This window comes from Amphibalanus amphitrite, unplaced genomic scaffold, assembly GCF_019059575.1.
Source record: "Amphibalanus amphitrite isolate SeventyFive unplaced genomic scaffold, NRLGWU_Aamphi_draft 001120F_arrow, whole genome shotgun sequence".
In the NCBI taxonomy this organism is placed as follows: domain Eukaryota; kingdom Metazoa; phylum Arthropoda; class Thecostraca; order Balanomorpha; family Balanidae; genus Amphibalanus; species Amphibalanus amphitrite.
In genome coordinates this window covers 44,603-67,261 of record NW_024882614.1, presented here as the reverse complement: position 1 = coordinate 67,261, position 22,659 = coordinate 44,603, and the positions used below count along the sequence as shown (strand labels likewise).

At 48.3% G+C, this 22,659-nt stretch overlaps 1 protein-coding gene across 1 annotated transcript in view; it reads right to left on the bottom strand.

The window, feature by feature from the left end:
• Positions 1–18,173: 18,173 nt before the first annotated feature.
• Positions 18,174–22,659, bottom strand: part of LOC122370296 (neuronal acetylcholine receptor subunit alpha-7-like) — a gene marked incomplete at its 5' end in the record, with an annotated part of 36,474 nt that continues 31,988 nt past the window's right edge. Inside the window, 2 exons of the mRNA XM_043345766.1 lie at positions 18,174–20,772; positions 21,947–22,056. Coding sequence (XP_043201701.1) covers positions 20,290–20,772; positions 21,947–22,056 — 593 coding nt within the window. The remainder of the gene's footprint in view (positions 20,773–21,946; positions 22,057–22,659) is intronic.

Genomic DNA, 22,659 nt, shown 5'->3' with positions numbered 1-22,659 from the left:
TTGACTGGTCACAGGACTTCTAAGGAAATGTGTTTTAACATCGTGTAGAAGGCATTTTATCGAAAATCATCGATAGAGCATTGTTTCTCTGATGCATTAACTATTTCTCAATTTTGCTAAATGATGTCACTGATACCAGATCATGTCGCAGAGGTCATGTCACAAAGGGTCACAACATGAACCCAACGATACGTAATCCTTTTAGTAGCAGGGGAAAGGGGTTGTTTTCAGCCACCCTTCCGGTTTTTCGGGAATATCTCCAAAACGGCTGAAGCGTTGGAATTTTGTGATTTTTATAACTAAATTGGGCATATTCCTGGAAAATTTTGAGCCGATAGCTACAACAGGGGTGGTTACAGGGCATTGGGAATCGGAGGTCCAATTCGTGAGGTGAGTTATTTGGGTGAAGACCACGATGCTGATTGCTGATGCATTATGGCTGTATGTATTTATTCTGTACGTAACTATAGGTATATCAACATTATTTGTAAGTATTAGAGGTTCACAAATGAACAAGAAGTGGAGCATAGCGGCTCTAGGAAAAGAGAGGGAGGTGGAGTTCACCTCCCAACTTCGGTACCCTGACGCCGCCTATGAATTACCAATCTTCTTTAGTCATTCTACCACACATTTATGTAACATGATGAGACCATTGCCAATCCGTTTTGGTGATGCACCAACGAAAAACCTGATTTATTATGTATTTTAAGTACCTGCCAAATGCATTTACCTGTATCCACCTATGATTTTTCGAAAGGCCCATATTTATGACACATGTTAATTTCTGGCTCATTCTGCATCGATCGGCAGCAATGGTGTCAAAATTGGTTGAAAACATGGCCGTGGCGAGCAGTTGAAAACCATCTGAAATTTGAGGTTTTTGCCCCCTAGCGCTTTTACCCCTACTTACTTTCGGGGACTTTTCTTTAAAAAATGTAGATCTGGTTGAGCGGAATCGAATGCAGGTTGAATTTTGAAAATCGACCGGTTAGATCTCGAGATATCAAGAGGGGTCCTAAACAGCCCCCTGCCACTATTAGGGGTAGCCAGAAGCCTGCCACTAATAGTGTGTGCTACACGTTTTACGGTCAATATATTACATTTTAAATTCAATGATGTGGGCTAGGCGAATATTGGGGCCAGTTTAGGCTACTTTCTGGTGGTCAGGTCAAGGTCAGGTAAAAAAGGTGAGATTTCAAAATAAACATTTTTACATAAGGCGGTACTGATTCAATGCAGCTCGTCACGGAGGATCCAATGGTGTTCTTAGTTTTACGCTACGTGGTCTACATAGGACGGTCAAAAATTGAGGACCTATTGGTTTTCTACATACGCGACGTCTGAGAGGGGGAAGGGTTGGTACGACCCCCCCCCCCGCCGTTACGGCCCTGATGGAGCTAGAGCGTCGCGAAAAACGAGCGTGTGCGCCGTTACGAGACGCAGTGACTGGTAGGTACCCGATTTTAAGGTCTCAGTTCAACCGGTGACCTCTGAGGTCAGGTCAAATTACCCAAGGCACGAGTTCAGTTTTTCATAAATAACTTCACAAAAAAGAAAATGGTCGCAGAGCCGCGATTTTGGCATAATCGTGATCGCCTCGTTGAGGCATGTCGAATGGTATATTTTTTTGTTTGGGTAAGTTCAACTTGAGATGTTGACTTCCGGTCGAGGTTAGGTCAGCGCCCCCAGGCCACAAAGCTGGTCAAAGGAGGTCATGTCGCATATCGTTCAATTCGGCAGGTCTTCCTGAGTCTTCCTGAGGTGGCTTTCTCGACTCACTAGCTCAATTTGGTCGCGAGTTATTGACGAAAAACTCTTATGACCCAAGTGACATCACTTATGACGTCACGCAAGGTCAACAATGCAAAATTGAAGCATCGGACCTTGCAAGGAGTGCAGGAAATCACGATTCCGTGTATGTACCTACTTGAGATAGTCTGAGATCGTTCCCGGCGCTAAAATAGCAGTTTCCATTGTTCCCTATTGACTCATATATAATGGTGAGGTCACGTGACCGATCTGACCTTATGTGACCTTTAGAAAAAAATCCAAGATATGCAAGTTATGAGACCTCTGGAGTATAGTCATTACATCCTGTAAGTTTCATCTCCCTGTGAAAGCTCCTCTGGCACTGAGGGCGTTGCAAATTTGCGACATCTGAGGACCGTGCAGAGGTTCACTTACGTCATAACTCATAGGTCAGTGACCTCACCTGACCTGAAAATACGGCTGGTGTCACAAGATGCGGCTTGAATCAAAGGTCAGGTATGCCTAGTTTCAGCTCTCTAACGCCAGCGTCTTTGGAGCTATCGCTAACAAAAACTCTATGGGAGGAGGGGCGGCACCCGCCCCCCTCGGCCGGCGAAGAGTAGTTTTCGCCATAAGTTTGCAAAAATGGAGCTATCGAGCTCAAAGTTGTTATGTCGATAAATGACCTCAACCTTGCCCGGCGATGAGTAATGCACCCTCGCCCTACATATTTTTAAAAATGGCGGCGCATAGCGGCCGGGGTGAGACTAAATGCTTACTTCGAAATCTAAGCTGTGTTGCGGCATTGGCGGTTATGTGCGGCGTGTATGCCGCATGATTAGTAAGCGGCGACCACTAAATTAAAGACTTAAACGCTCCAACCTGTTTTCAATGAATAACACTGCATACCAAAAATGCCAATCGCTCTCGTCATAAGATATTTAGATTTAAATAACTAATTTATCTGCATCATCATTTTGAACCAAATTAATGCTTTCAACTTAGTACTCACTCATTCCTTCCTTCGTTGGCTCCAAACAGTACTTCGATTGTCTGGAAATCGTATGCCAAATCCCGCACCTGTATACGACTGGTGCATATAAAGGCCGATGTAAGAATTTCAATAGGCTCTCGCATGCGATTTCCTGGCTACCCAAAAAGTCTGTTTCAGTCATGCTATCAAAACATGGTATGTCAGCCCTCTCACCAGCCTGTAGTGCCCCTGACCGTCACCGACTCCCTTCCCTCCTTAAAAGCCTAGTTTCCCTCCATCATCTCTACTAGATTTAGGTGATGCTCCGACAAATTCACAAACAAGACCGAACTTGTTCGGAGTTCGGACTGTGAGTTAGCCCTCGCCCTTTAGGGGGGGGGGGTCGAACGGACTCCCCTCGGTTTTTCGCAAATAACTCGCGTAAAAAGCGGCCGATCACGACGTAACTTTTAGTACCCTCGTGTTGATCAATTTTACACCTACCCTGAAAATTTCATGACCCTGACGCAAATAACCTTTGACCTGTGACCTACTTTTCGAGACCATGTTTGGCCGGAACCGCGATTCAGCGTATGTCGGCTCGCATTAGCAGCGCGTTTGCAGTCTTTTCGTGGTTTCAAGCGTTCAAACATGTGATATGATGTTGCCCCCATGCATTAGGGTGGGTGTCAAGGTCACCTGAAGGTCAGGTCAGGTCATTGACCTTTGGTGACCTCGGTTCACTTTTTCGAGTTTGACATGTTTCTAGGCCAGTTTTTCGGGCTGAATTCGAATTAAGCAGCCACATGAACGTTTACAAAGTACAGGGTGTTTCACAATAAACGTTACTTTTGATAAGCTTTTAAAATGACCTCAACTATTCGTATGCCCATAAATTCTATATTCATTTTGTCGCAAATTCTTTCGGTTTTTTTATCCTTACAAAAGCTTTGACGAATTATCAACTACATTCTTTATGTACGTGCAATGTCCACACCATCAAAACGGGTCAATTCGCTTCAGGGTCCTTCACATGAATGTTGCTTTTCAAATGACGATGTTTCAGTGACATGTATTACATATGGCTCATGAGCAGGGATGCGGAGCCGGAGCCGGAGTCGGAGCCGGAGCCGCCGGAGCCGGCATATTTTGCCCGGAGCCGGAGCCGGAGCCGGAGCCGTGAAACAATATAGCCCGGAGCCGGAGCCGGAGCCGGAGCCGCCAAAAAAGGGGGCGACTCCGGCTCCTTTTTATTTTTTGAAGAGGAAAAAAAAATAATTGACCTAGTTCGGTTTGACAGTACAAGACAGTAAAACATATCGTACTATTGGTCTCAATATAAGTGCCCAGGCGACCTGTAGTTTTGATGCGGTGAATACCCTCACCCTCGCCACAATGCGAGTGGGGGTGGCGCTGGCTGGGAGGAGGGGTGCACTCGGCCCGAGTTGTGGCGAGGGTAAGGGTATTCACCGCATCAAAACTACAGGTCGCCTGAGCCCTTATCTTGAGACCAATAGTACGTCATGGGCCATCAAGTGAATGAAAAAGCCGAATATCCCCAGTATCCCACAGTGCGCAATCAACTTCCTGTCTGCTCCTCCCCCCCCCCCTCACGTCTACTGCATCCCCAGAACATGAGGACCGGTCATCAGGTGACGGCCATTGTTTTGAAGCCAGTGCAGTGGACTGCGACTCCCAGCAACGTCTCTTCCCACCAGGGGGCGTCGAAGTCTAGTTCCTACCAACCTGGCACTCCCATGCCTACGTCACCACGAGGACGCCCGAGGGCATTTACATGTTGAAGATAGGGAAATTGCCATAGTTTAGAGCCGCCTGAAGGGCAACATTGAGATAAATGATAATGTAAATGTGTGCTAATATGATCATCAACATGTTATTTATCCAAATCCAGGGCCAATTATTGGATAACTTGTCACGTTTTCCAGTGGTGATGCGCTAACTTTCGTGGTTCTTGCAGCCAATAAGGGTGTTTCGTAGTGCGATTCAGCCGCATTATCGACTTTAATGCCATAAACCGCCACGGAACATACGATTTGCAGCTTCCTGGCGTGATAGCTGCCAGTAGGGCTCCGGAGTCGGAGTCATGAAGTCGGTCGGAATTGACAGTTCTGACCTGAGTCGTCGAGTCAGAGTCAGAGTCGATTTTAAAAGCTGGAACCTGAGTCAGTCACCGAAATTCGATCCCCTCCGCAGACCTTTCAGGGTTCCGTAGTCGGAGTTGTAGTCGGTCGGAGTCGGCAGTTCTGACCTGAGTCGTTGAGTCAGAGTCAGAGTCAATTTTAAAAGCTGGAGTCTGAGTCAGTCACCGAAATTCGATCCCCTCCGCAGACCTTTCAGGGTTCCCGAGTCGGAGTTGTAGTCGATCGGAGTCGACAGTTCTGACCAGAGCCAGAGTCAGAGTCGATTTTGAAAGCCAGAGTCGGAGTCGGAGTCACCAAAAATCCATTGCCTCCGCAGACCTGCTAGGGCTATGGAGTCGGAGTCAGTCAGAGCCGACATTTGAAATCAAAGTCAGTTGATTTTTGAAAGTCTGCGTCAGAGTCGGAGTCATCAAGAAACCCATTGACGATCCGCAGTACCATGCAGTAAGGGCGCTGCCGATCGATGCCCTGAATTGCCTATGAATTGAATGAATAGATGACAATTAATTAGGTAGGTAGTAGGTACCTTCTATTATTCATCCCCTGCCACTTGGGGGACTTACGTTTAGTAGAAAAAGACGCATTATTGTTTGTTTGTTTATTTATTGACAATTTTTTTTTAGCAGTTTATAGGGATACAGACACAAAACACAATGATAGCACCTCGCTGGTGCAAATCATTGCTAGATAGATGTTTAAATGTGTTGCCATTGAAGAATCTACTGATTTTCCTGGCGACTCTCATTTTCAAGTAGGACTACTGGTCTTGTAAGATCTCTTGATTGCTCTCCGTCTGGCGTCTTCCAAGGTTTTCTGAAAGCTAATCAAACGTTACCATGGCTGCTCTTGATCACCTCTTGATAGCATGGCGCTTGCTGGTTCTGGGTTCTTAATTGGTGGTTCTTGCGTCTGATCTTGTTGCTTCATGTTCCATCACATTACATTAAATTTCTAATCTAATGGAACAGACACTTTTACCTTTTATTTCACTATCAGTCGACTTGCATTTACCCCTGTGGCCTGCTCGCCCTTTTATTTACACGCTAGAATCTACCAATTATTGAAAAAGCCTCGGATAAAAAAGCAAGGAAAGTATGTCAAGTTAAATAATTGAGACGGTCCTAGAACACCAGAAAAAAAAAAATCAAAAAGCCTGTCCATCTCACTTCCCTCACTTCATAACAAAAACAAGGCAGCAAAACATGCGAAAGAGTCCTTAGCAACGCCCTAGCAACGCATTTGTCTGAAGTGCGCAATATGTGTCACATCTGGAAAATTTAGTAGCTACTTGATTATTCAACTAGAGTTGGACTATATAAGCTAGGCTTTTATATAAAAAATAAGTATTCGCTTATTGAATTTATAGAAACTGGTCGCTTAGCTTCGAAATAATGATTTATTACAGAAAAAGCTTGTTTGCGACATATTTGTAAAGAAACAGCGGAAATAGCTTTGACTCGTGCGCTATTCTAGTACATTTTTGGTAGAAAACTTCGTCCAACCTTATGTTTTAGGGCCTTGCTTCCCACCACCCCCCCCCCCACCCCCCACCCCCCACCCCCCAATGCAGCCGAGATGGGTGTCAGCTTACGATGGTTCAGTGGTGAACTCCGATTCGCGGCGACTGCGTTTCCAATGCCATCGCTTCCTAGTCCTTTGTTCTGCCAGTTCTCTCCGAGGTGCGTTTGCGCGGGGACGCGGTGAGCCGGTCATGGCAAGAGTAGGTAACGCGTATAACCAATCCAATTTTTCTTCCACCCGTATTTAATTGATTGCATAGGGGATGTACTGAGTCGGAGCCGGAGCCGCCGGAGCCGGAGCCGCCGGAGCCGGGCCATTTTACTCGGAGCCGGAGCCGGAGCCGGAGCCGCCATAACATTTCACCCGGAGCCGGAGCCGTAGCCGGAGCCGATTTTTTTCTCCGGAGCCGGAGCCGGAGCCGGAGCCGTTTGAAATTTCCACGGCTCCGCATCCCTGCTCATGAGTATTACCACATGAGACAGCCGAACAGTAGGACTGATGAGCATATAACTTTCAGTTGAGCACCCTTCTCGGGTTCTCCACTATGCCACCCTTCCGTCTGACTTTTTCAAACAGATTTTCTGGGATCGCCGTCCGGCCAGGAGGCGGGGCTGGTCTCGTGTTTCCAGTCTTCTGGAACCTTTCTACCACCCGTTTGAAAGACATTTTTGACGGAATATTCTTCCTCCTTTTAAAATGGCTATCGAAACTCCGTCGCACTGCGGTCAGACTCCGCAAAGCGCCGTAATGCATTACCACCCATACCGCCTCATCATCTGTACACGGCGAATTGACCCGTTTTGACGGTGTTGGCATTGCACGTCCATACAGATGGAACCGTTGACGGTTTGTAAAAAAAATATAAGGACTAAAAACTGCAACAAATTTGCAGCAAAATGCATATAAAATTTACGCGCTTACGAACAAGTAAGATCTTCATTTAAGCTATTCAAAAGTAACATTTATTGTGAAACACCCTGTAGTTTGGTGCCTTCGTAACATGTTACGAGGCTGTCAGAGGCGGTTGACACCTACTACAAATACCTGGCAGGACCTCTACTGGTTGACCTGGCCTGACCTAACCCGACCTGGCCTAAATGAGTGAAGACATCATCTGTGATCAAAACTAGCATGATATTCGTGATCAGCACCCCGAAAAAACCCATAGCAGCCACACTACGACGTTCTAACAGGTCCCAATTTTCCCGCCTTTTGGGTTATTGACCTGACCTGGAAGGTCAACCGATGACCTAGGACCTTAAAATTGGGTATCATCGGCTTTCTCTCGTCACGGGCAACACGCTCGTTTTTTCCGTGAAGCTCTAGCTTGATCAGGAGCGAAACGGCAAGGGGACAGGGGTTATACCTTATACGTTCGCGGCTGGAAAAACACCAATACGGGCGAGGGTAAAGTTGAAAGTATTAATTTGGTTCAAAACAATGATGTAGATAAGTTAGTTATTTAAATCTAAATATCCTATGACGAGAGCGAAAGACATTTTTGGTATGCAGTGTTATCCATTGAGAACAGGTCAAAGCTATTGAGTTTTTAATTTAGTGGTCGCCGCTTACTAATCATGCGGCATACATGCCGCACATAACCGCCAATGCCGCAACGCAGCTTAGATTTCGAAGTAAGCATTTAGTCTCACCCTAGCGGCCGTAATTTTGCTCCCTCTGGGCCACCCTTTTGGCACGTTCCCTGAAAATGTCAGATCCCAGTCATTTGAAATTGGACAAGTTTTAAGAGACCCTCCCCCTTTAACCCGCGCCCCGCTGGGCTATTCAGCCATACGCGTCCTGCTGGGGGGGGGGGGGGGGCAGATTCTGCCCCCTGTCTAACTTCCGAACCGATGGTCGTAGAAAGACGGGGAAAACGGCAATCGAAAGCTCTCAACAAGGCGGATCTTAAGAGACCAAATTTTGTTGCTTAAGTAGGTCAGAGGTCAGGTCAAGGTCAGGTCAAGGGTACAAAATGTAAGTTTCTACAGTATCGGCCTTGCACCGTAGTTGCCGAAGAATGGACTGAGACTGATCGCCCAAAACGTGTTCTTAGACTACCAAGACAATATTCGTTGCATACAATGTCATTCAAAGGTCAAGGTCAATGTCAGGTCAGGTCAGGTCAGGTCGCCAAAAACAAAATATAGAAAAGGGCATGTGCGGCACATGTTTTATGGGTCATTTTACTCATAGAATTCAATAGGCACACTCAATAAGTGAGTGATATGGACCACCTCTGGATGAATTTCAGGTCGAGGTCAGGTCAAGGTCAGGTCAAGTGAGGTCAAATTTTGAAGTTGGTTGTTAGGGCCTAAAAAGGTGTCTGTCTGATGCAGTTTTTTCACGGCGAATCGAATGGTGCTATTTTTGTTTCCGTACGATGTCTAGAATTTCCAAAGAATAATTTTTCAAAAATTTTGTGTGTCGTGACGTCATAAAATTTTGAATAACTCCCACATTTTTGAACCGCGATTCTTCAAAAATTGGTATGTAGGTGCACATAGACTACTTGTATGATGTATATTCCGTTTTTTTCGATACACTCAAAATTTTGGATTTTATAATTATTTTCCCAAAAAAGAAAAAACTGGGTCAAAATCCACAATTTTCAAAAACCGAGATAGCCATTTGATAGACAAAGTAGAATCACGTGTAACCTTTTTAGTTACGTCTTGATTCCTTTAAAAATAAAGATGTTAGCGGCGTTTGAAATTTTGCCGTTTTTTAGGCGAAAATGGCGAACATGATGTCACTAAAACGTCAATTTCTCAAAAAAAAAAATCCGACGGATTTCGCTCAAATTTTCAGAGAACGTGTCAAATTGATGTATAATAAGGTACTGAAAGTTTGACGTCGCTGGCGTAACGCGTTTAGACGTTATTGGTGAAAAACGGGAGGGGGCAGATTCTGCCCCCCCCCCAGCGGGGCGCGGGTTAAAAAGTGACCATCCCACCTTGACATTAGTTTTGAGTTGAGATAGCTAAATTGGTGGCCATGGCCTGAAAATACCGGTTTGGGCACTCACAACATCGAAAAATGCTTTAATTCGGAGATATGGAATTTCAAACTTGCAGTTTTCGGATTCTAAGGGGATAATGCATTGGAATGCCCCTTGGAATTTGTGACGTCAGCGCAGATCTAACGATTTTAACCCTCGCCCGCACATGCCATTTTCCCATCCTAGAACGCACATGGGGGGGGGGGGGTGGTTGCCACCCCCCCCCCGCGCCATTTCGTTCCTGTTGGAGATAGAGCTTAGCAGTAAAGACCAAAAAGATTCTTTGGGAAGAGACGAATCCAATGATACCCAGTTTTACCTTCTCAGGTCAGTCATTGACCTTCCAGGTCAGGTCAAACTAAAAAATGTTGCTGTTTTGGGTCACCGTTGGATATCAAGTGCGCTGCTTATCAAATACCGATGACGATGCTGTTTTCTGGTGCCAAGCCAGCTAGAACCTCTTTGTCACACTATCCGACCAGAATTTTGCTGCTGAGGTCATTTCAGGTCAAGTTAGGTCAAGGTCAATTATATGTGTTTGTATGTCTGTGTGTGTCTGTGTGTATACTGATGTGTGCACCGATTGTTTTTGGGTCCATATCACATGAAATCATGATCTGAGAAGCTTTTACCAAAAATGCAGTCAAAAAACTTCACAAAAAGTAAATTCAGCTTGCCTAAAACGCAATTATCTTAGATGACCTAGGTTGACCTTGACCCTGACCTTGACCCCTGTACATCGTCGAACAACATGTTCCATGATAGGTGGGAGGTAAGACTGGCAAAAAAGGCCGAAATCAGGGTGTCAAAAGCTCACAAGGCCCATGGCAAACGCAAGATGTTGAGAATTGGCCATTTGGGTCATGACATGACCTGAAAAACAAGGTCATATCTCCGAAACCAAAAATCACAGAAACTTGAAATTTTCAGTGGACATCAAGAAAGGATAGACGAGCAGCTATACGAAAAATCAGCCTTCTAGCTCTAAAAATGTTGAGTGCAGAGCAGAAAGACTGCCTGGGGGGGGGGTGGCAACCACCCCCCCATGTGCGGGCGAGGGTTAAATCTTTTACTAAAGCGTTTGGTAGCACGCGGTGGTATATGCCGCTTTGCGCGCAACAAGTGGCGCACTTTCAAATAAAGTCGCTAGGAACAGCGGAGATCCTAAAAAGTAAACAAAAGTAAAAGTCTAATATCTTAACCTTCGCCCTGGTGGGGGGGGGGCCATTTTGGCCCCCCCTGTGGTTTTTCAGCGATAACTCAGAAACCACTTGAGTTAGCGCCCTGAAACTTTGTATAGCTGTTTATTCAACATTTTTACATCATGTCCTTTTTTGGGGGGTTCGGGTCAGGTCAGGTCAGGTCACAAGGTCACCAAAACTGACACCACCTCTAAAAAAGTTCAAAGCTCTCTCAAAGGCACAGCTTTTATCCGATCGATGTAAAATTTACAGTACTTGAAGATGTCACCCAGCTCTACAAAATGGCTATCTCGGATTTTTTATAAATGTGACCTAAGGTCAGGTCAGGTCATCGCTGCTCCCCATTATAAGTCAATGGGAGAATCGAAAAGTAGTTGTTTTTCAGCTAAATCGGGCGTGATTGTTCCTATATTTCGTTATTGAAGTGTCTTGGGTCAGCAAATCACAGCCCATGTGAAACCATTTGCTTGTGACCTCGCTGAGGTCACGCTAGGTCATCTCCCTGGTCACCAGAGGTCACCAGCGGTTTTTCTGCACTTACTTGTTATTGAATAGAGATAGAGACTCCGTTCGACGTTTATCGTGTTTGTCTCGTCAATGCGGATCGAATGATATGCAGCATGACCTATTTCGGTAAGGTCATGACCTTGACCTGAGGTCAAATTTTCAAAATGACCTTTCGAGGTCAAACTATATATCATTCGACGCGTCTCGACGAGCCAAGCACGATGGTGCATGAATCGTTTCTCTATTTTCTCGTGAATGCATGCTATAGTTAAAAACATTTTCAACGAAATTTGCCAAGTTGACCTTGCATGACCTCTGTGGGCCAAACCGTTGAGCTGAGGTCAAATCTGACGAACCTTGGCGAAAGAGCTTGAAAAGAGCTATCGATTGCTTTTTTCCGCGGCTCTCTAGCTCTTCTAGTTTCCGAGCTACAGCGGAATATGTCCGGCAACACCGAAAACACTGAAATTTGACCTATGATGACCTCTAGCGACCTCAATATTGACCTTAGCGAAAAAATGACTGAAATACTTTCGAACGTACTTGTTATGGGCTTTCGTTTGCTTTTTTCCGCGTCTTCCTAGCCCTCTTCGTTTTCGAGTTAGACGGGGGGGGTCATTTTGGCCCCCCCCCACCAGGGCGAAGGTGGCTCAGACCCACACCAGGGCGCGGGTTAACCCGCGCCCCACTGGGGGGGGCTATTTATAGCCCCCCTCCCGTTTTTCTGCAATAACTTCCAAACCGCTTGACGTATCGACGCCAAACTTTCAGTACCTTTGGCTGCATCAATTTGACACCTTGTGTCAAAATTTGAACTTCGTACCTACCATAGGTTGGCCGGAAATGACGTCAGAGTGACGTCATGTTCGGCCAATTTCGACGCAAAACATTGAAACACGGCAATCGCTCCCAAGAGCTCAGTTTTTAAGCTAGATCCAATTTCTTTGCATGAGAGGACTCAGAATAGACTGCACTATCAAACTGCTATCTCGGATTTTCGAAATTTTGAAAATTTCGAAAATTTTATATAATAAAATTCAAAATTTATATTTTTACATTTTTTTCAAAAACTTTTTGACTTTTCGAAAAAAAACGGAATATAGGGGAAGTTGGGGGAATGCCGGAGTTGGGGCAAAGCCGAAATTCGAGATATTTCGAAAACCGTACGACATGGATGCCACCTGTCAGTGATGCTCTGAAGCTTAAGTGTCTACAATTATCGCATGTTTGTTACGAGTCGTCATTCGGAATACTTCGACTGTGAGGGCGCCAAGAGCGTTTTCAAGGTACGTTTCCCTTGTACTACATGCGCCTTTGAAGCTGCATTTTTTACTCATTATGCTACCGTTTGTCTGGCCAATTCGGTCAAGTAATCTTAAGCATGTCTTTGCATAAGTGTGCTGCCTATTTGAAATTTATACAGCACGTTGAAAAGTTATGGGCCTGCAAATGAAAGTATGGCTGGCTGGGGTAATGCCGAAAACGCGCGATTACGCACGTGTTAAAAGCACGCTACGTGGACTTTACTGCTGTAGAATAGCAACGCGTATTTTTAGTCACACAAATTACATTTTCAACCGAACAACGGCCTGTTACCTATAAGGAATGATTTACCTGGCATTTTCTAATTATATCACACAATTATAACTTCCAGTGTGCACCGCGTCCTCAAGCTCTTGAAACGTGTGTCAGCTTTGATGAATTCTGGATAAAGTTTGAGATAAAATGGCAAAACATCAATGTCGGCATTCCCCGTAGATCATTTCTCCCATTTTCGGCTTTCCCCGCAGTCCGGGGCAACGCCGAAAAAGTCACTTCTTTGATATTTTTAGTTTGTGCGCATAACGGTATGCGAATTCATCAAATGCGCCTGGTATGTTTGAAAGGCAAAAGACTGGCCTCTCGAATGACGCCAACAAGAATAGCGTATGTTGTCTACCTTGCGTGCTACGGGCGTCAGAAAAAAAGTCTTCGGCGTTCCCCCAACTTCCCCTATGTGATAGAAAGCATTATTATGACTAACTCTAGCAAGTTTTAGCTAAATATCTTCAAAAATGGCCAAGTTATACGCATTATTGCAAAAAATTAACAATTATTAATTTTTCAAATCAATTTTTCAGCACGAATTTGACATCGTACGCCAATATAAATAGCACCATCCGTGTTCCTGAGCTCAAACTGCATCCAATAGACACCTTTTTTGTTGAAAAATTTGAACTTCAAAATTTGACCTTTTTTGACCTGAAAGTGACCTGACCTAAGCGAAATTTGACTCAAAATGACCTCGAATGACACAGACGACATCAAATTCGAAATGTTTGGCCTAAATGGACAATAAAACATGTGTCACGTGACCGACACATGATATAATATTTTCGTGACCTGTGATGACCTGACCTTGACCTGAAAATCAAAGTACAAGTTTGGTACCCTCAGAGTATCTAGAGCATCTGTTCACGAGTGTGTGAACCAAAAATGAGCCTGATCTGACTTGTAAGACGGCGGCCAGAGCCCAAAACGTGAAGAAGCCAGAATGCTAATAATTTTTACTTTGACCTGACCTGTGACGTCATCAGTGACCTCGAGGTCAATGAAATTAGGTTTCGCTCGACAGTTTTTCCGGGGCTATCAGACGCCGTTTGAATTTTGACGATCGGCTCAGTAGTTTCGGAGTTAGGAGGGGGGGCTATGAATAGCCCCCCCCCCCCAGTAGGGCGTGTTATACGCAGACCCCAGTGGGGCGCGGGTTAACACGCGCAGTGGAAGGGGGGGGGGGTGCGGATTCCGCCCACCCCTCCTGTTTTTCGCCAATAACTCGCGCCGCAAGCATAATATTAATGTGAAATTTTGGCTACCAGTCCAAAATTGAGCTGCGGATCTTCTCGTGCAAGAAATAAGAAAATCGGGTCACAACTTTTCTTGTAATAGCGGTGTAAAGTCAAACATCATGCCGCTAGCCGTTACGCGCCGCCTGAATTGTAGACTGTGCCGGGGCGGGACGGTTCCGTCTTTACATCGCGCTCCTTACCGCTGATTATATTCGATTCGCGTCAAATTCGGTGAGAAGACTAAAAAATGTACAGGCAATCTTCTGGTCAAAGAATTTTGAAAATCGGCCGGTAAAACTTGAGTTATGAGTGTGTAAATACAAAATTGTGATTGCCGCGTTTCCTGCGTCGGCCGATCCCGCTTCAGCCGGCGACATGTTACCCTCAGCAGGCTTCTAGCTGCCATAGGTATTTATTGTTAGATTAACTAGAAGTTATCGGCGTGTAAACGCAAAAATGACGCTCATATGGCAGATTTGACCACCTTTGACCTCATTTGACCTTGAAGATATTGACCTAGGGTCATGAAATTCACACACAACAGAGTTCCCCAGAGCCTTCACCTACCCTCCAAATTTCGTCTTTCTAGCTCCAGTGGGAGCTGAGATCTTAGGGGGGCGACATCCGCCCCCCCCCCCCTGCACTGGGCGTAGTACTCGCAATCCTTCCACTGCGCGTGTTAAAAACCGGTGAGTATTTTTCGATGAAATTTGGTAGATATTCGTTTTCGCTCTTTCTGAACCGAGCGACATCACTTTCATCACAATTCATTAACTTTTTTGAAGGTGGGAGAGTCCCTTTAAGAAAGATAGTTTCAAGAAAGTTAAATGAAATGGCATAAAAGTGATGTACCATGGTTAAAAAAGCAAAAATGAATATCTGCAAAATTTCACCGAAAAATATTCACCAGTTTTTGAAATAACTATTAAGCTTTCATTTTTGCTTCGCTGTTCTTATGACTTCATTTGAAAGCAACAATTTGGTATCAGTGCGACAGATGTTGCGCGCAAGGCAGTATACATATATCTTTAAATAACTTCATTAGCTATTCAAAGCTGACTTAACCCTATTCCTGGCGGGCTCCGCCGGGACAAGAAACTGGCGGGGGGGGCCGATTCGGCCTCCCCCTGAGATCTCGAGAACGAAGCAAGATAGCGACAAGCGGTAAACGGCATCGGATACGCACGGCCAAGATCTACAATTTTTACTAAGGTCATTTTCAGGTCAGGTCAAAGATGACGTCACAGGGGTCGAAAAAGTCAAAATGGCGGCACTAGATATGGAGAGAGTTTTTCTCGAATAACTTTCGAATTAGTCAAGATAGGAACAAACTAAGGGCATCATCGTGATCCTCTCGTCAATCCGCATCGAATGATATATATGTTGACCTCGAAAGGTCAAGGTCAAAGGTTGACCTCAGGTCACGTGACCTCGAGGTCATCATGTATATCATTCGATGCGTCTTGACGAGCTGAACACAATGAGACCATCCACGCGTCTGTATCTTGTTCCTGTACGGAGTTATTGGCCAAAAACCTTTGGTGACCTTTGATGACGTCACATGACCTCACAGCTGCCCAACAGCAAAACAGACCTCAAGGTAGTGAAGGTTGATCGTATATGAAGTCATGTATGGTATATGGGGCCATTCCGACCCGTTTTAGTGGTAAAAACAGGGAGTTGATTTTTCCCCCATTGACTTCCCAGTAAACATGCCGACGTCGGCCCGACGTCGGGCCGAGGCTCGGCCCGATGTCGGCCCAACGTCGGTTCAACCTCGGCCCGACATCGGCTGGACGTCGGATATGCCCGCATGTTCCGACGTCCAGCCGAAGTCCAGCCGACGTCGAGCCGATGTCGGGCCGAGGTCGTTTGCCGAGGTTGACGAGATCGTTCGTCGTTGGACCGACGGGGCCGACGTCGGCATGTTTATTGGGACAACGCGCCAAAAATATCAACCGGCGGCGGGATTCGAGCCCCCCAGTCGCCGACGTCGGCATGTTTACGCCAAAAGCATCGGCCGGCGATGGGATTCGAGCCCCGTGTCACTTGAACGGGAGGTCAGTGCGCTAACCACTACACCACGCAGCCAACTAACGAACCAGGTTTGTTTTGTTGGGTTATGCCCTTTCGGTCTGACAAGACCATTTCAAAGCCGGAAAGATCATAGGATGGAGACATTGGTCTTCTTGGCGAGCACCCTGGGTCCAGTTCATATAGAGTCCCTGGTCCCATTGCTGTTACGTGCCACTTATTGGAAAGGGCGACCCCACAATGGGTTCATATAGCCACTCTTACACACCTGCACCAACGTTTCCCAAAGTGTCCCTTTGATAAGTGGCACTTTGGCAAAGTGACACTTGCCGACTGGCCTTTCTATATGAACTGGGCCCGGCCCTGGTGAGTTGCCGGGGCTGAGCCTGACCAAAGGATAGGCCGAGCAGCCCCCAAGCACTCACCGCACCCGGCTACGGGCGAGCTCGGCTTACAGGCAATCCCAAATGAGATAAAGTTTCCCGTCCAGTCCGGATCAGGGGGTTGCGGCGTGGAGGAAGATTTGAGTTTCCTGAGGATATTTGGAATACAGAAGCTCTTTATGAAACATGAAACATGTATTTTATATTATTTTAACGGTCAAAACAGCGGCCGATGTCGGTCCGACGTCGGCCCGACGTCGGCTGGACCTCAGCAATTGATCTCGGTCCGACGTCGGCCCGACGTCGGCTGGACCTCGGCTGGACGTCGGAACATGCGGGCATATCCGACATCCAGCCGACGTCGTGCCGAGGTTGGACCGACGTCGGGCCGACGTCGACATGCCGATGCCGAGTTGCCGACGTCACCCCGACGTCGGCCGACGTCGGGCCGACGTCGGCATGTTTACTGGGTTATAATGGGGAGGTCGCGAAATTGACATGACCTTAGGTCACCGATATCAAAATTCCGAGATATACAAATTGCACATACTGGTACCCTAACTAAACCCTGAAGAGAAGAAATTGATCGGTCAAAAACTCTAGCTCTGGCGTGATTGCAAACTTTTCTGAGGTAGCGTCACCAAACCGCCTCTGGTGACCTGACCTGAGGTCAGATCAACTCAAAATTTTCAGACATGTTGCGTAGAAGCCTTTTAGGAAAAGTCAGAAAATTTGAGCTTCCTAGCTCAACGCGTTTGGGAGATATAACCAAAAAACCTCAGGGGGGGCTCCTGAGGCCCCCCCCGCCAGGAATAGGGTTAATCTTGGGTGAAGTTTAAAAGGCTACCGAAACTGGTAAAACAATATAGCATTCCATGCGCATTGCGCAGTGACGTGCTGTGTTCACTGGTGCTTTTGCTTTTGCTCTACCTACTTGTCACCAAAACGTGACGGAACGTGGGGACAAACCGCAAACGTAATGTACATACATCGTCATCATGCCAATACGTACACACGACGGTGTTTTTACAGTTCCGAGATAGTGTTTATCGTCTCTCCAATTCACGGATCGTGCCGACCAAGAGCTAATCCCTATACGACAGAATTGCCGTATAGGGATACCGATACCGACGGCTTCTGAAATCACCGATTCTTCCGGCGCCGTCTGACGTCACAGACGACACCGGTACTGTCTGACGTCACAGACGACACCGGTACTGTCTGACGTCACCGTTACAGTTTTACCTCTCGGTGGACACACAAAATACCTACACTAAAATTGAATCACATAGCATTATCACCGATCGCTGTTGCGGACGTTTTACGTAAAAAAGGCCAAAAACGAAAAAGAACATATGGGAAGTGGTGCACCAAATAATGGGGGGGGGCGACGATTAGCCGTCACGGGACCGGGGCAGGCGGCGTTTTCGCCGCCCGTTCCCTGACCAATATTTGTCATAAGCTTGCGAACTCTGAGAGATATTGACGCCAATCTCTCAGTAGGCAGATACCGGCTTCCCCCTCAACTTGACATCTTCTGGAGACAAAAAAAAAATCAGAAAGAAGATGTTAAAAAGCTAAAAAGTCAAGCTCACATCGTTAAAAGCTAATAATGGATGAAAATTAGGAACGTCATTGAGACTTTATAATAAGGTCCATTTGCATTTATATTTTGAATAATAATGGATTTAAAGAATGCATTAATAATGCATTTTGAAGCAGCACGTTACGTTTATTTGCAAAGTTTTAGCTGCCTACATAATTCGAACAGAAACCCTCCTTTGTATGGTTCACGCTCAGACGACTCAGTTCGTAACATTGTTGTCATTTGTATTGAAAACGGCGTGACGAATATTCAACAAAGCGAGCAATCGTCGAATCATGAAGAATGCTTTAAGAAAGCAAACTATTTACACACGAGGGCTTCGCATTTCCTCCCAACGCGGGAGCCTATTAAAGCTATGGCGATGCTTCGATGTCTCCCCTCAGTTTCGGAGCTACCTCCCCTCAGTCGCGGAGCTGCCTCCCCTCAGTCACAGAGACGCTCCCCTCAGTCGCGGAGTTGTCTTCATTCGGTCACAGAGACGCCTCCCCTCAGTCGCAGAGACGCCTCCCCTCAGTCGCAGAGACGCCTCCCCTCAGTCGCAGAGACGCTCCCCTCAGTCACAGAGACGCCTCCCCTCAGTCGCAGAGACGCCTCTCCTCAGTCGCGGAGATCGAGTGAGCAATAACATATGGTACGCGGCGCGCCTCACGCGCCGACCCACAGACCGATCAGCCGCTTCCACCGTACCAAACAACGCGCCACCTACGCCAGACATGCTTGAACGTATGTCGCGCGGGCTCGGCAATAACACCATGGTGATGCATCACTTTCTACATATGGTAATGCGTGGCCGGCGCCACTGACATGCGGGCGGCTCCGGGCGGCCACCGCTGCCAGCCCCGGCCGGCCAACAGAGTGAGAGGCGCGGCTGACCGGGCGGTATCACATGGTGTCGAGAGCCACGCGGCGCCTGCAGCCCCGCAGCACCCACCGCGAGCGGGGGCCACGGCGGCACCCATAGGCGTCACCCACCGCGAGCGGGGGCCAGGGCGGCACCTGCAGCCCCGCCGCACCCACCGCGAGCGGGGGCCAGAGCGGCACCCATAGGCGTCACCCACCGCACCCATCGCGAGCGAGGGCCACGGCGGCACCTGCAGCCCCGCAGCACCCACCGCGAGCGGGGGCCACGGCGGCACCCATAGGCGTCACCCACCGCACCCACCGCGAGCGGGGGCCAGGGCGGCACGTGCAGCCCCGCCGCACCCACCGCGAGCGGGGGCCACGGCGGCACCTGCAGGAGTCGCCCACCGCACCCACGGCGAGCTCACACTCATCAACACACTAACGGCAGATCATAATTCAGGAAGATCATAGTTATTTGCTAGCTACAAGATGTGAAGATATAAGATATCGACTAGTCATAGTGATTAGGTGAGGCTTCATATTGCGTCATCATACGCCGCAACGGCAGCTCGATATGGCGCACTTAACAAGACAACAAGCAAACTTCAGCGCTCACTGGAAGCCTTCATCGATCTATAGGATATAAGCAATATCGACTGAAATATAGGACTTCTTAAATAAATATCCCTTCATAAATGTGTACCTAAGTTTGTTAATTAGGTACTATGGTTTCATTTATTACATGAGAAAGCAAAGTGACGTTTCTTTGAACTCGCAAAATCATATAACGCATGCCGTGTGTTTTGTTGGATTGGGTAAGCCCTTTTCAGTTTTCGGTCTGTTGGGACCATTTAAGGGCCTTGAACTAAGTTGAGAGATAAGACACCGGTCTGAGTCGAGCAGACCGGTGTTCCGCGGCGTCTGAGCCCATCCCGCTGTAACAGAGACGTCCCCGGTGGGGCAGGTCATCCAGCCACTCAAACGGTCACCCCGGAGAGATGTAGTATTATACCTACTCCATATTGAGGTGACCTCGTCACCGCGACCGGTGATTGCTGAGGAGACGCCAGCCCCGAACAGGAGGTGTAATGTAGAACCGGATTGGCTGTCTTTAAGGAAAAAGAAGACGGACGATAAAATAATATCTGTGGAGATATAGGTGAGCATAGGTGTAACTCTCTCCGTGAGCATGGGCATAACTAGACAGATATTAAAAACGCAGAAGTCGCCCATTCGCCCTCAAGCCAATGCTCGGTAATCAGGAAGTCAGGAATAGTGGCAATGCTGAGCAGTTAGTACACACGAGTTCTCCTGAAGAGCTGTACACTAAAAACTGGGGACCAAAATGGTCCCTGATTCGCCACCCTCCCGAGGGGCGCGCACAGGCCCCGGTCGGCGGCACTCGGCGGCCAGCGAGGGCCGCGGCAGGTGGCGCTGCGGGCGCAGTCCGTTTGAGCAGGTGGCGCTGCAGTCGGCGGCGTCACGGCACGATGATGTGCGGCGCCGAGAGCAGCACGGCCACCGTGGCCACTATGGTGAACAGCGTGAACACTATGAGACACAGGCGATCCACCACCATGGCGGCGAACTTCCAGTCGCTGGTCACCTCGCTCTGCTCGTCGTCACGGCGCATCTTGTCGGTGATGGTGTGCAGCTCCTTCAGTATGAGCTGCAGCTCGCGCGCGCAGCCGGCCAGGCAGCCGCCGCCGCCGCCGCCGCCGCGGCCTGGCTCGTCGCTGGCCGGCAGCCGCAGGCAGCTGGCGCCCGAGCCCGGCAGGCCGCCGGCGCCGCGGAAATCATCGTCCATGTCGAGCACGTTGGCCAGCAGCGACTTGGACGAGCGCTCCTTGAGCTCCAGCTCCTTCATCTTGTTGTTCATCAGGATTGTCTTCCGCGTGATCTTCTCTCCTGGGCGCGACATGCGCAGCAGCCACGGCATCCACTGCAGGAACAGACTCCGCACCTGCCGTCACAAACACAATGTCATCCACTGCAGGAACAGACTCCGCACCTGCCGTCACAAACACAATCTCATCCATCTGCAGGAACAGACTCCGCACCTGCCGACACAAACACAATGTCATCCACAACAGACTCCTGTCGACACAAACACAATGTCATCCACTGTAGGAACAGACTCCGCACCTGCCGTCACAAACACAATGTCATCCACTGCAGGAACAGACTCCTGTCGACACAAACACAATGTCATCCACTGCAGGAACAGACTCCGCACCTGCCGACACAAACACAATGTCACCCACTGCAGGAACAGACTCCGGACCTGCCGTCACAAACACAATGTCATCCACTGCAGGAACAGATTCCTGTCGACACAAACACAATGTCATCCACTGCAGGAACAGACTCCGCACCTGCCGTCACAAACACAATGTCATCCACTGCAGGAACAGACTCCGCACCTGCCGTCACAAACACAATGTCATCCACTGCAGGAACAGACTCCGCACCTGCCGTCACAAACACAATGTCATCCACTGCAGGAACAGACTCCGCACCTGCCGTCACAAACACAATGTCATCCACTGCAGGAACAGACTCCGCACCTGCCGTCACAAACACAATGTCATCCACTGCAGGAACAGACTCCGCACCTGCCGACACAAACACAATGTCATCCATCTGCAGGAACAGACTCCGGACCTGTCGACAAAACACAATGTCATCCACTGCAGGAACAGACTCCTGCTGACACAAAGAAAATGGCAGCCTCGGCAGGAACAGACTGCCGTCACAAACACAATGCAGGAACAGACACCACCCGTCACAAACACAATGTCATCCACTGCAGGAACAGACACATGCCGACAAAGCACACCGTCATCAACTGCAAGAACATACTCTGTGCCTACCCACACGAGTAGGTACGACGCGCAAAATGTCAATCAGGGGCTCACTCACGGACTGAGTGCTCCCTCCGGCGAGAGGGGAGTGTGCTCCCTCTGGGGAGAGGGGAGTGTGTTCCCTCTGGGGAGAGGGGGGAGTGTGCTCCCTCTGGGGAGAGGGGAGTGTGTTCCCTCTGGGGAGAGGGGGGAGTGTGCTCCCTCTGGGGAGAGGGGAGTGTGTTCCCTCTGGGGAGAGGGGGGAGTGTGCTCCCTCAGGGGCAGTGTGCTCACCCAGGGCGCCATCTCGTGCGTCTCGCCGCACCGGTGGTGGTAGTTGAGGATCAGCACGGTGCTCACCACCGACGACGCCACCATGAACATGATGCAGTTGAAGTAGGTGCCTGACAGCGCACGGCCGGGGTCAGCAGGGCTCAGCAGGGGTCACAGACAGGGTCACAGGTCACCACCAGACCGGTCTGAATCGGTACTCCCACCGGACGGCCTTAGCGTGAGCAATAGAATGATAGGGAAATGGCGGTAACCAGTTCAGCTGCAAAGCTATGCCTTCAGAGCTTGGTTCGACGCAACCGGATAAAATATGAATATCTACTAAATCGGATGAAACACAATGTATGTTTTTAAAGCCCCCTAAATCATTCATATTATATTGCATCTTGGATTCGTGGCGCCAGTTTAGGATTGTCGCGCCTTAATTGGGCAGAAAAAGACATTTTTGATGCTCGTGACATGGGAGTGGGCAACTGCGGCACATGTGGCCGGCACTTTGGCCCGCATTGTCACGGCTGTGGTCGTCCGGTTAAACCAGCCACTGACAGTGACACTGACCCCCACAGAGGAGCGCCGGGGCCTCACTGGCCGGCCGCGGAGCACCGATTCCGACCCGGCACCTCAGGCAGTCACCCGATGGGACAGCCATCGGGCCACAAACGGACACAAACGACACCAATGGTCGACAGGCCAGCGATTGTGGTCAACCCTTAATT